Consider the following 15,645-nt stretch of genomic DNA (forward strand, 5'->3'; position numbering starts at 1 on the left):
TCAACAAAGCACAAGCAGCCTGCCACAGATTACAAATCCTTCTTCAGAACCCTAAAATGGAACTTAGACTCAAACGTTTACTCTACATCTCAATGATCCGTCTCATCCTAACTTATGCGTCTCCAGCTTGGTGCAACATCTCCACATCACTCCTTAAAAACTCCAAATATACCAGAATAAAATCCTCAGGAAAATAACAAAAGCAAGATGGTTTATCCGAAATAAAAACATACATCGCGACCTCAACATAGATTTTTTAGATCATCATATTGTGAAGCTAAATTTCAGATTTTTTGAAAAGACCATAAATTGTGATACCGCAGGATTCAATGAAATTTTTACTTTTAAAAACTTAAAAGAAGACATAAACCTCAGGCCGATGGCAGCCTATTTTTGTAGTGACGTAATTTAATCTAAAATACGAAATATTTAATTTCCTTTTACTCCAATTGCATTCCAATCAACAGAAAGAACCACCTTAAAGATCACAATTCAAGACGAATGGGAAAAAGGCCGCTAACGGCCCCAGGCGCCCAGATAAATTTTGATGATGATGATGATCAGCGAAAGTGTTGGATTGTCGCAATGCAGTCGGTACTTTGTTTGGATTTATATCGTAACAGGTATTTTCCACGAACTTTTTTGTTTGATATTTTCGAAAATCAAGCGTTTCTTTATAGCTATTTTTAAACTATAGTAGTGAAGTAATACGGTTTTTGTGAAGTTCTGTGTAGGGAAGTTTTGTGTAGTGAAGTAATACGGTTTTGTGAAAACCGCATACTATTTAGTGAAGTAATACGGTTTTTGTATTAATTTTTTTCTTTACAATGAGCTTGTCAGTTATCGTTTTAAATTAAATATTGTATGTTATCTTGAGGTATAAATTAACTGTATATTACTTTCGCAAAAATAAAGTGACGATTGAGTCATTCAATAAATCCAAGTATGTAAAGTAAAGGACTAAGTTTTTCGAATTTCAAGGTTTAACTTTTTTCATTAATTATGATAAACTGTATAAAGTGAACAGCTTTCAATGGGGAACTTATTTTTTTGTAAAATATTCTATAACCAGCATGCTTATTGATATTCTGTAGTCAATCTGTCATGACTTGATATCTGTCCAGCACGGCTTTATTTCTATCTGCATTCTTCTCGATACAGCAAACTAGATTTTCTTTTAGATAAACGGTAGGAAATACCTAGTAAGAATCTGTTAATATTGCTCTAATGTTGTCCCTTTTGACAGTATACTTTCAAATGAAAACTCTACGTTTCTGTTGTGATATATCATTCTGTTTTCGTTTTTGCATCAGACGTAGCTTCTATATTTTATCTGCATGACAGAATATTTTCAAGTTTTACTTTTCAAGATATATTTGGCACTTACATCAGAAAAAGTCTGCAATTTGGAATATTTTTTTAAAAAAGGATTTCTAATGTATTTTTGTTTTTAGATATTTCTCTAACATGAAATAATCACAATTTCTAATTTTAAAGCTCTGATCATGGCACTTATGATACGGTATCGTAAATACTCTCAAAACCACATTACTAGGTAATCATTCTTTCAAACATTTTACAAATCGAAACATGTGCATTTCTCTTCATAAAATAAAATTTAGAAATTCCTGTTAGAACACATTGTTAGGTATGGTAATTGAAGATCAAAGGGGAATCTTCATACAAACTACGTTTCTTTTTTAAGGATTGCTAAGTTCTGACAAATCAATAACGTGGAAAATCTCTTCTCCCAGAGTTATTACAGTTAAGATGTGACTCAGTGAATATTCCGTGCCCTTCCGTATTTTTTCCTCACAATTTGTACATTAACATTTTCCGCCTTCATCTTAAATTACTCATTTTAAAATTTCATAAAGTTTTCAATTTAAAAATAAAACATTTGAAAAGTTTACATCTTAGATTTTTCCTGTAGTTAAAAGTACGTTCAATTTAATAAAGTTTTGAAATTATTTAATGGGTGTGTTTTTCCCATTTTTATCTGTTTCTTACACTACTTCTCTAAAAATTAGATTTTACTTATTTCGAGTTTCACTAATTATTTATGTGACATTACTATGTTCGTTAGCTCTTTTAAATCTAGGATCCAATTATATCAGATTTCTAGCATGACTGTCTTACTTTCTGCAGACTACACAGTCTGCCTGCCTACATCAGATGGTAAAATGGATTTTGGTCTCTCCTGCCTATATCTACAGATGGAAGACTTCAGAAGACAATTAAGGTAAAATTTTATCATATTTCTTGATCAACATACAGATCCTGTTAGTACCTGCATTTTGAATTTCATATCGAACTTTAATTTTCTAGATTTACTCTAGTGTATAAACTTCTCTGTACTTATTTCGTTATACAAAAGATTTACCCTGTAAATTAACCTGTTTAATAATGTTTAAAAATACGACTTTTTAAAATTTCAGTAAATAAAGTATTCGAACATTTTAATTTAGCATTGAAATTAAAGAAAAGAGTTATGAAATTAATTTGACTGTATTTAGTTAAATTCTCATCTTAATCAGCTTAGAATTTGTGTATATTCAAATAAGAAGCGATAGACAGTGACTTTACTCCATTTTGTATTTTTGTCTGTTTAAATTTGCTACCTTGAATCTGCCTTTAGCTTGGAGAGCATACCTGCATCTTACTGCTAACTAAAATTTCCAATGTACTTAAGCCCCTTTAAAAAGTTAAATATTGAATTTCTTAAAACTTGGCATTTAAAGTTCATTTTATAATATGGACTTTTCTGGCAAGAGGTATTCTTTGGGTAAAGGAGTTTCACCATCAGTAATTTTTCACTATACTCAATTTGTAATAGTTTAATATGCTTGACTGACTGCCGTAACTTATTTTTTTTGTGCGATAGAACTCTAATTTCAATCAAAGTGTTAATATATTATAGATAAACGTAAGAATTTTGGCATAGACAACTTTTAGAACACTTTCGTGGAAGATTTAAATATGAGCATATTTAATGCATTACCTACTTAAAAATCAGTTTTTGTATTCATAGTATTTATCCAGGAAATGACAAATTTAAGACTAAAGGGCACCATTTCTCCAATTTAAGCTCTTAATTTTTCGCTGACCTACACTGTAAAAAACGTTGGTTTATGTGAACACCAAAAAATGGTGGAATGCGAAAATTCAAGGATAGTTCGGGGTGGACGACACGAGATTAAATATTGTCAAGTTTCTGACTGAAATTTTGTACTTATCAATTTCATTTTTCTGAAATGAAGTTTTCAGTAAAATTACTGCTTTTTCACATATTTTTGATTAACAGTTTTTGACAGAATCACTCTTGCAAAGATAGCCTGGACAGCAAATTTCCGAGATTGCCTATTCCTCAGTTGCAACCTTTATCTTAAATTGAACTTTCAAGACTTCGGTTTGCGACTTAGTTTTAAAACTGCTACAATAATTGCCAAGTTATTCCACTAAATTAGCGTTAAATTGGTTTCGAATTTAAGCATTGCATAAAATATTGGTGCAAGATATTGAATAATTAACAATTAGTTATAATATACTGTCATAATTATTCAATGGTTGACTTCGTAACTATTTTTTATACAATATACGATTCGAAATTATAACGTCAGATACATTCAGTTCCTAAGTGACTTTTGTGGTGTTTTAAATATGTAAGTTTCAAATTTGAAGGCTAATGTAAACTAGGTTCCGACATTAAAAGTCTGACAAATTATGTAAATTCATATTTAGTGAAAAAATCATGAACTGCAGTGAAAAGGTAGTTTCAATATACTCTTCTAAAAATCTTACTTTTTTAAATCTTTAAAAACAAACACTAAATTTCTTTCAAATATTTCAATGATTCTGCTACTTTCATCGCAGTTACAAATCTGTGTAGTTAGAACTAATTGAATATGGGGAAAGGATTAAGTGGAAGATTTTTAAATTTTAATAAAATGGTAATATTAATGAGTATCCTAATGCTTTTAAAAAATTTTGAATCTAGGAAATAGTACCGAAGTTGAGAATACTTATTACAAGGCGAAGCGATACAGTTTTAATCAAAGGTTTTTTCAAATTTTTACATATCTAGAATTATATTTGAAATCAACGTCAACGGGACACGCCCTGATAACAGCTGGATTTATGTAACTTTATAAAAGAATAAATTGAAAATGTTAATTCCAGTTGACCAATCTTAATATTTTTTAACAATAGGGTCTTATTTCGTTCAAAATAGTTTAATTTACGAGCGAGTAGCCTTTATACCAAATTTTTAAGGTGGTTCGGTCTTAAACCAATGCATCTGTCGTAGAAGAGTCGGTCTATCTCAAGATTAAACCAATTTTTTTTCAGTGAAATGAAAGGATTCCCGTATTTATTTCGTCAACATTGAGTTGAATTTTTAAATTTTTCCGGACTGAAACGTTGTCCTACAAATTCTCTAAACCCATGAGATGATGCCCCATGAAACAGTCATTTGAGATACCAAATATTATTGGAAATTTCAACCATATCTTTACCGCCATCGATGTGTTTTGCAGAAATAACGTCCAAATAATCAAATGCAGCGATTAATTACTGTTTTGACAAATCTTTCCAATATTGTAAAGACTTCTTAGTCATTTGACAAGTCTTCGTATTTAGGCATGATTGCCTCCTGCGCCGTTTGTGAGCCCTTTAGGATTCTAAACGGCAGGTCCGATGATATAGTTTTCCAACTAAATCAAATAATTTCGGGACAAAACTGTTTCTCCTTATAGTGTAAAATATCGAAGCATGCAATAAGTTTTTAAATTTCTAGACTAGAATTCCCTTTAGAACTAGAATATTGTAAAACTATTTTATGCCACTTATTAAAAATTAGTTAATAGCAATTCAAGTAACTTCAGCAACATACTCTAGAGATTATTTTAAATATGAGTAAGAGACAGAATAAAGCCTTAGGAAATTTTCAGTGCAATGTTGCTAAAAGCATCTGATACGATAAAAATAGACTAGAAAAATGCGCAATTTGATAATACTTCAGATTTACGTTAAACTTCAAGTTTACAAGACTTAATTTGGAGTCTTTTTATAATTCGTAAATCTTCGAAACAAAGCTATAAGAAGCTTCGATTTTGCTTGAATTTTGAACTAAAATCCTAGCTTGTTTTTAACATTTTAGTACCGGAATTCTCTACCATTAACTGTAACAGCAACGGATGCTTAAACATTTTTAATACCTACTATGATTGATTAAGTTATATATGCATTGTGACGCCAAAGTTAATGCAAAATGGTCATAGAAACCAACATTGGGTTCATCAAAAAAAAAAAAACATGAAAAATAAGAACTAAACGCATATAAAATTTACTTAAGCAATACAATCAAAATTGAAGCAAAATAAAGTCCGTAAGATGTATTAATTCTGTATATCCTTTAAACAAAAATTAAGCTACATTCTCTGGTTAAAATTTACCGAATGTTCTTAGTTTTTATCCCATTACATTGAGTTTATTGAAGTTCGTCACGCATTTTGAGAAATGTTTTCAACAGTTTAAAGTGTTTTGTGTCCTATTGAAGTACTGTAGTTATACAGTTACTGTAGCGATATTCCTGCAATATGGCTAGTTTTCTATGTTTAGCTAAGGTACTTTGGTAAAAATAAATTACCTCCTAAAGGAAATCATTACACTTCATACTCGTAGTTTATTGTTAGATTTTTGTGCAATACTTAAAATAATGAATTTACACTTCTTATATTTCAAACCTCTAGTATTGGTGATCAATCTCTTTCACCAGTTACTCGTAGTCTTCATAAATTGATAATAAATTGCAATTAATTAAATTGCTCAACTTAAAATATAAGCTGTAAAACATCACTTTAATGTAATCTGAGTGTTCAATAAATTTTTTCCGGAATGTAATGTAATCTGAGTGTTCAATAAATTGTTTGGAATTTTTCGATACAGTTTTTTACTTGCTGGTTAAGATTCTTTGCAGTAACGATAAAACTATTATAAATTGTTTGAACTTTCATTTAAATTACGTTGCGGTCAATCATCATATACAAAAACAAAAATATATACCACTTTATTTAAATAAGCTTCTCTATTCTTTGAGAATTTGTGACAAACATTTACTTTAAACAGATTATTATAAAGGTATTAAATATTTAGTATAATTCATGGGAACAGATTCATAGTTCTAAATGTTCCATTATACCGTTTAAAGTTATTCATTAAATGCTAAGAACGTATGGGAATTTGGGTTTTCTAAATTTTAAAGAAATCAGTTTTATTTTTCAGCAAGTTAACAAGATCTAGTCATTATATGAAAAAACTTCATCTTCATAGACTTGTAAATGTGATAATCGGAAGCGTGCAATATTTTAGTCACGCACTTTTATTCTACTGGCATGGATCCGATTTTGACAAAAATACGAAAGATTTTCCAATCCTTTAGTCTCTTACTTACATGCTTAATTTTCAGTGAAGACAAAGGGCAATTATTTACTTTGACTGAAACTAAAATAATAAAAAAAAAAATTCTAGAGGATTATTATAAAGGTATTAAATATTTAGAATAATTCACGGCAACCGATTCTCAGTTCTGAATGTTCCATTATAGTAAAATATTCATTAAATGTTTAAAGCATGTGGGAATTTGAGTTTTCTATATTTTAAAGAAATCAGTTTTTTTCTTTGCGTTACAGCACGTTAACAATCTAGCCATTACAGGAACAAACTTAACTTTCACGAACTTTTAAATGTGTTTTTCTTAAGTGTACAATAATTTAAAGCTGCTTAGTTTTATTCTACCGGCATGGATACGGTTTAGAAAATAATGCAAAAGATTTTCCAATCCTTTAATCTCTTACTCGTATGCTTAATTTTCAGCAACGAGAGTGAAGAAGAAAATATATTTTTTTTTTACTTTACAGAAATTTAGAAAAAATTCCAAATGAGTTACATTGTTTCCGCTCATCAAAATAATCTAACGTGAAGCTGAAGACTTAAAACAGCGGCATTTAAAAAAATTTTTCACAGTTCAAAAAACTAAACAAAGCAAATTTAACTAATTTCAAGCTTGAGTAAACGATAGATTTTAATTTTCATTTATGGTTATTTTGGGATGCAAAAATTGCTAGTTTTTAGCTTTTGAAATTTTTAGGTTAAGCATGCTTGGGAACTAAACACTGGGGGTTCCGCGTTCGGCTGACCACCTAACCGGAGCATCTACTTCTGTCTGCACCCCAGAGCCCAAGGTCAAGAAAACTGAGATGGGCACAGTATAGGCCTTGGCACCTCTGAGTTTAGTAGTTTAATGTGTGTATATATATATATANATATATAAATTTTCTGACTCTCTAGTTACAAATAAAAATGGATTTTGGTAATTTTCAATTACACTGTTTTTTATAATAGATACCAAAATAAATCTGTTAGATTACAGAAATTATATTTGTACTAAAATATAATAGCCAAAAAAAAGTAGTTTGAAATTTTTTTTCTTTCTTATTCATATTCAAAAATTTATCAATAATTGATTTTGTTATTTAAAGAAATTTCAAAGGCAACTGTTTATCTCAGATCTAAATAACTGCAAATTTGAAAAATTATTATTTGGGTGAGCTGTGTTTTTACTTTTAACAATAAGATTTTTCTTTTAATTAGCAAAAAAAAAGAAGAAAAAAAGATACCGTTGTTTCATGCAATATTTCAAAACCATAAGTTATTAAAATGCTAAATATAATATTTTTAATCTATTCTGACCTAAATTGATACAAAATAATGAAAAAAGTATGAAAATTATGCTTAATAAAAATTATGCGTCATAGAGTTAATAACATTAAATTTAGATGCGATTTTGGGTTTTTACATTTCCGGATTTTTGTACTTTATTTTTTTAATAAAATTTTAAACAAAAAATAAATTTTAATTGTAGTTTTTTTTTTATATGCGAGATATAAAATGTTTTGCATCATGTTTAATTGCATAATTTTAAATGCATTGATCTAACCTATAAAAAAATAATCGAAGAGTTTTCGAGAAATAATTTGAAAAATCAAGTTTATTTAATTGAAAATAATTAAATAAACTTGCATTTTTTAACTGTTACAACTCGGGATTTTATGGATCTCTAATTTGATAAAAATGTTGAATAAAATTATATCTCTAATAATTTTTGGAAGGAGAAATAATTCGTCAGCTGAAAACGAAACTCAGATAATCTATTATAAGATCGTGTCATATGTTTTTGATCTAGTTTCGGTTTCTGCCACTGGTTTCGGATGCATTTTGGTCATGTAAAGTAATAGGAAATATTCAATTAGTTTTGGTGTTTTGAACTTTCAGTACATCATTTATTTATTTTTTTAACAAATATTTCGTGTGAAATTTTATGTCTAAATAATAAATTTATAACTAAATGAAAGTAGTTTTATATCCATGAAATTAAATCCGCTCAAAAAAAATTTCTTGTCTTTCAAATGACTTTTAATGATGGTGCCATCTATTGGGGAAATAATTTACTATTTTTCGGCATGCTCATAATTCAGCTGAACTAGAAATGGCGCTTGCATCTGTTGGACTCTTCTGTTTACAAGCAATGCAGATAAATCGCCGTGCTTCATTCAGACTGAGCTAAGGAGTGGCTTAAAGCAGGTTGTCAAAGAAACCCTGTGCCACTCATTTTTAATTTTCCTCGTATGTAGTAGGACAATGTGGCACTAGTCAGTGCCAAATCGGAGTTCGTATCTTTTGACCAGTTTTCTCTGGTCTTTCGCTCTACCTGATCAGCTGATCACCCGTCATCTGCAGACGCATATCATCGACTTTTGACAACACTCATAGAACTGAGGAATCACGACAGCTAAACAGCGCTCCGTGGGGTGTGATGTTTTGAAAATGTTCCATGTGAGAAACGTATCCTAGAACGGCACATCATAATATGTGTGTTTGTTTTCTGCAACTTCTGTGTACAGAAATATATTAAGCAGACTATTTTATTTTATTGCCATATCTATGATTTGACTTATAGTGCTTTGAAGATTTTTGTGTATGTTATGATGAAAAAAAAATTGTCATAAAATCCCGACTTATCAAAATAAATGGGATCAACTTAATTATTTTTACAGAAATTTATCTATGTGATTACACCATTGAACTGTAAATAATTACCGGATATAAGTTATAGAGAGAGACGTAATTTTGCTGTATTTTTTGTGTTCTTCGTGGAATATTTGCTGTCCAAAATGTCCAAAACTGCAGGCTGTAAGAAAATTCCAAGTAACAAGGTAATTATTTTAATCATGCTTACCTTTTATTTATAATACCATTTCATCCAATTGTTTTTAAAAACAAATTTTGAAATGCAATGTGGTTAGGATATTTCATTTATTTTTTAATTTATTTATATTTATTTTTGTTTATAAAACGTATTACACTATTTCCTACATCTACAGAATTCATACTTAAATTGCATAAAATGTTAATATTTGTAAGTTGATAAATATTTGCATAGAACGCAAATAGTAGTACTACATAAAAGGGATTGCGGCTCAGATGTGTATTTGGTTTCCACAAGCGCAAATATAATAATTTGCTTTTTGGTGGTGCTTATTAAATTGTTCTTTCGTATAATTTCTAAAAAAGCATGTATCTAATTATCATCAAAATCATGAAAATAATCAAAATCTTTAAAAATGTATACATAAATAATAAATTTTTGATTACATACTGGATATATAATCGTGAATTGTCAGAAAGTTGTTTTTAATGTAAATGTTGTAAAACTTGGCGATAAAAAGTACAGTATATCTTTTCATGACCATAAATGTAATATTTTTATTAAAGACGTAAAATAAATCGGTAAAAAGGAACCAGTTTTAAGATTTTTCGCTTATAACTAATAATGAAATGAAATTTACTTTAATCGATTCAATTTAAATTAATGGTTTCAATGAAATGGGTGTTCTAACGACTTAATAAATTCAAACATTATTAAATAAAAGCTTTAATATTAGATACTGTTGTATAATCGTTTTAAACTCTAAACTAATTAAATAGTGATACTTTTTTATTAAAACGCGTCTTTTATTTGATTGAATTCAAAATATAAACTTATATTTTAATTTAAAAGTATTTTTTAAATTAATTGTCATTTAATAATAGTGTAGGATATTTTTTGTATTGATTTTTCTCAAAATATTAAAAAAAGGACTGAATAAATAAAAACTTATTGAATCAATATCACGTAAAAAAAAAACAACAACTTTAATTCGGGGATATTTCCGTATCACGATTTGCAGAGCAACAACTACGCTTTTTACAAAATATTTTATAGAGTGGTAAACATTTAAGAACTAAAGGTTTCAGAATTTTTGGTAATTTTGCTAATATTTTAAAGGCTTCACTACTGGAGAGCTGGTACAAAGTGGCATTTCGTATGAAATTTAGAATAATTTTATGAAGTGAATGGTCGTTTAACAGTTATGCTAACAAATCAGGGTAATATGATGAATTCTTTATGATGCCTTATATCGCTCAATTGTTGTGAAATCAAATTATTATAATAATTTAGACAGGATTAGAATTGTTTTTTTAAGATTATATTTTTTATTAAAAAAAACATTATAGTCAACCTTAAAGACAATGGTACCTTTTTAAAGCATCTTAATGAACCCTTTTCCCGATGGAACTTTTTGAATCATTACGCTAATCATTAAAAAATGTTTGCAACTATGATCACTGTATACATTTTTTTGCTATCCGGCTCCGGAAAAAAAACTTTATAGACAACACTAGAGACAATGGTACCTTTTTAAAGAAACTTAATTAACCCTTTTTCTGATGGAACTGTTTGAATCAGAAAGATAATCAATAAAAAATGTTTTTTTTTTTAAACTGTAATCAATGTATTAATTCTTTGCTGGAGACCATCAAATAATGACTTAGAATCGGCCATTTTATTTCCTGATCATAAGCTATTATGTTAAGTCCTTATGGGCATATATCCGTATTGTGATCTATTGAGCCAAATAGATTTCAAATTTGCAAATTTAAAAAAACAAAAAACAAAACAAAAACATAGAGGTTTGCGCGGGAGTGTCTACGATTTTTATATCCTAATATGAGAGTTGGTACCCTTCTGTTATTGTTTTTTATTATTATTTCTTAAAGTTTTTCGTGGACCGTTGCCCGGAAGTTGCTAAGACTTGGTGATTTTTCTGTCACAGATCATGATACGGAAATCTTCCCGCCCATACATTTACTTGATCAGTTTTTTAAAGCACTCGAAGATAATGAAAAAGAAGTTTGATATAGACCCTTACAGAAACACAGGGTGCCCGAGAATCTCAAATTTCTCTTAGTGATTCTGTTAACATCCTTGTATCTTAATATTGTATTTTAAAAATTAGTTAGTTCAAAAATCCTTGAAAATCGTCGAATTTGGAATAAAGACAACAATTTAAATTCATCCGATACACGAACAAATATAGTAAGGGGTTAGAAGTTCGAAAATTTTTTAGTCGATCACTTATATAGTAATAATTTTTTTTGGTTTATAATTTTTCGTAATATAATCAGAGAAACTTGTAAAACAATCAGAAATAAAATGTGAATAATTTTACATATAAATATAGTGAAGGAAAACTGAATTAGATCAATTATGGAATATATTCAAAATTTTAAAACAAAAGTTATACTTTATATATTTTTCTTTTCAGATATTTTTTTGTTTTGTTTATAATTCTTCTTACTTTGATACTTTTTGTGTATTACAATTAAGTACTGATCCTCCCTATCTTTAAAAGAGCAAAACAAATGTTTTTCGTTCATCATTGAGTTTGAAATGGTTTATTTTGATTCAAGTCAACTACGTAACCTTTAAATGCATTAAAATAAGTAAATTTCTCTTTCTCGATATATTTATCCAGATTTATTACAGATTGTTTTTAGAAATTGAGTTTTATTGGTGGCATTAGCCTTTTGATTGATTTTCATCATACAGAATTTCAGTCGTTAAAATCAACTGTTCATATGGTTATATTTTGGTAGACTGATATAGCTCTTCAGAAGCATAAGCCAGTTTTACCTTCTTAACATATTTATCCAGATTTATTACAGATTCTTTTTAGACATTAATTTTTATTGGTGACATTAACCTTGTGATCTTCATTTTTGCGAACTTGAGTAATTGAAATCAATTGTTTATATGGTTAGATTTTGGTAGACTGGCAACTCTTTAAAAGCATAAGCTAATTTTGCCTTCGTAACATATCTACCCAGATTTATTACAGATTCATTTTTGAAATTGAGCTTTATTGATGGCATCAACCTTATGATCTTAACCATACAGAATCTGAATAGTTGAAATCTACAGTTCATATGGTCATACCTTGATGAGCTGATAAGGCAATTTTGCCTTCATAACATACTCATCCTGATTTATTACAATGTATTTTTAAAATTTTAGTTTTGTTGGTGACATTAGCCTTGCTGACTTGCAATCCTTCTATATGACTTAATGATTTCAGTATGACTTTAGACTTTCAGATGATCGACGATTTCAATGACTTCAGAGTATTATACAAAATAATCCTCTGAATAGTTAAAATTTATACGCATGAATACATTTTGACAGAATAAGCCCACGATGTAGCTTGATATATGTCTTTTAATGTAGGAAAATAATCCAATTTTTGTTTAATTTTTTTTATTTTTCTGGCTTTATTTTTTATTTATTTTTTTTATAAATTATTTACTTACTCTAACTTTGCTTTTTTCATTCTTACCATCTTCATTCCTATTTTTCGAATATTCATGTGAATTGCTGTAGCTAACAATTCGAATCCTTTAATTTTGATAGCATTTGAATTCCTAAATTACTAGTAGTTTTACATTACTTACTTAAAGCAACAAAAAAAAATGTCAGTTTTGGTTTTGGAAATATTTATTCAGATTTATTACAATTGTTACTTTTTAAAATTTGATTTTATTGGTAACAATACATTATTTTTTCATATTAACGATTTTCATCAAAGAATAACCATATGATTAACTGTTTATCGTGCTTTTGTTTATCATTAACTGTTTATCATGTTCAAGAACACAATGTATCCAAGTTGATGCGCAATATGGAAATTGTCGTAAAATATTCCAGTTACATTATTTTTAAAGTATCTATAGAGGCAAAGGCGTAATAATAGATTCTGATTTTCACAAACTTTATTAGTATTGTAGCGATGCAAGAACGGTTCTGCGAATTGAATAAGATGTATTTTTAGTTTTCACAATTTACTAGTGTAGTAATTATTTACACTTTAGTTTGAATCATATTTAATTTTGAAAGAAAACTTTAAATACTATATTAATTAAATTTATTCAAAATGAAGTTATTTATTTAAAATATGAAAAATTTGATGAAAAAAATGTATAACTAGTTTTGACGTATCTTGTACGCTTTCGTGCATTTTTAAGATTCAGAAAGAACATTAATAGAAGTGCTGGATGGGATATTAAAAAAATGACTTTTTCATAATTGATTGTTTTCATTGTTTATTATACATAAGTTATACTTTTGAAATCCTTGTCAAAAATAGAGTGCAAAAGAAGACACAGTTGCGAATTAATATTTAATCAAGAAAAATCTGTCAAAGCACTATTCAGAAAGATGGGACAGGCCAAAATCTGATAGATTGCCTGATAAAATATTTCTAGTAATCACCTTTCTACTCTTTTCTGTTTTCTAAAGGCATCAAACAGGTTTTAATGGTTTTTAGCCAAGCCTTCCTCAGTTGTCATCCGTTACATTTCAAAAAACCTAAATCTTAATATTAATTCGCGATCACAATGCATGGAATTTCAGTTTCGAAGATATTGGCCAGACAAAAAGTTTTGCTCGTCATTGTTTTCACGAAGAAAGAAAATTTTTTTTTTAAAATTTTAACAAATGTAGCATGAAATTTTTTTTTTGACCATAACCATTAAAGAAAGTAGAAAAATCGAAACATGTTCATTGCAAAAAAAAAAAAATAATAAAAACATATTTATCTAAAATAGGATTGCCATATGGTTTCCAATATTATCCAAATATCAACAAAAACATATCATCTACATATCCCATACTTTTAACACTTCATGTTTCGATGCCGGCACTAAACCGTCTATTTGTTAGGGTCATATTATGTTAGGAAGGTCCATTTGTATAGATTATTCTATTTGCATATCCTCAGTCAATCATTCTAGCTAAGTTCGTATCCCATGGTCTCCCGAAATTTCATCCGGTTATTATTATTTTTTTTTTTATCCCTTTAGATTTTGCTGGTAAAAGTGGGATCTGGATGGTACTCGCCATCCCTAAATAATCGATCCTGCCCTGTGTACTTCATTTTTGACAAGGATTGTATAAATATATATTAAGAGATACAGAAAAAACTGTCTTTACGATTTCCTTAGCACTAATTAATTTTAAATATATCAAACTAAAATTCACACCTTGCCTAATGTAAGTTACACAAACTTCTTGCTGATAACTGCTTTCGCGGCAAGAAATCTGTCAAAAATATAAATTTCTATTTAAATCGCATTTTAAAAATTCGTCAAAAGACAGATTATTTAACACATTGCATAATATTATTATACATTGTTTTTAAATGAGATATTCGGCCATCTACTTCTCAATATAATTTTCAGTTAAGGAAATAATCATTGGATTTCGACAAATATTATTGGGTTAAAACTAACGCAACCTCATTTTGTTTTGTCTGTCTGCAACTTATGCAAACCATTCTAAATTGTTCCCTATTGTAAAGTACAAACGTAGAAAATATAAAAAATAGGTTCAATAATAATTTGAATATGCTTAAAAAAAACATTTTAAAAAAAGTTCAAAATGCAATTTTAGTAGGTTAAAAAAACGAATTTTAGTATCCTTAAGGTGAAAAAAAACTTATTTTAATCTTATATTGATTATTAAAAAACTATATTAAGTATTATATTTAAAGTTAAAATTTTTTTTTTTAGAGATGGTAAAAGAGCAATTTAAATTTGGGAAGTTACATAGTGAAACCATATCCTTCCATTTTCATAAATTTTACAGAAGAGACAAAAAGAGGAAAATTTTTTTTTCTGGCAAGCATTTGAATTGGGATTAATATTTTGGGTTTTAAAAAGTATCCTCAAAGGTATAAATTTTTTTTTTGCAAATAAAAAAGGTATTTAATGGATTATTTTAGTTTGATTCGGTAAAATAACAGACACTACCTGTCTAATTTTGATTGAGACTTTGTTTTTTTTAATTTATAAAACTTTATAAAAAATGTTAAATTTGTGTTTAGAATAATTTAAAAAAACGTCAAATTTATGTTTATTATAATTTAAAAAATGTCAAATTTTTTTAATGAAAAATTAAAACAGAAATTGTTTAAATATTTAATAAAAATAAACACAGTTTTTAATTTTGGATCTAGTTTAAATATATTTCAAATATTAGTTTAAGAATTTAAAGAAAAGAGAAAAATTGGGAGCGATAATTTTTAATTAGAACTAAGCCAAGTAGTTTCATACGTGCAAAATATTGAAAAAGAAAAAGAAAAAAAAAATAGTTTAAACGCAGGCTGAATTATTAATTTTTAGATATTAATAAATGAAAGTTGAAGAAAAATG

At 28.0% G+C, this 15,645-nt stretch overlaps 1 protein-coding gene across 1 annotated transcript in view; it reads left to right on the forward strand.

The window, feature by feature from the left end:
- Positions 1-474: 474 nt before the first annotated feature.
- LOC107443550 (ubiquitin-like protein 3) overlaps positions 475-15,645 on the forward strand; it is a gene marked incomplete in the record, with an annotated part of 206,189 nt that continues 191,018 nt past the window's right edge. Inside the window, 3 exon segments of the mRNA XM_043039836.2 lie at positions 475-623; positions 2,149-2,242; positions 9,114-9,272. Of these exon segments, the coding sequence (XP_042895770.1) occupies positions 9,231-9,272 (42 nt within the window).

This window comes from Parasteatoda tepidariorum, chromosome X2 (assembly GCF_043381705.1).
Source record: "Parasteatoda tepidariorum isolate YZ-2023 chromosome X2, CAS_Ptep_4.0, whole genome shotgun sequence".
NCBI lineage: Eukaryota > Metazoa > Arthropoda > Arachnida > Araneae > Theridiidae > Parasteatoda > Parasteatoda tepidariorum.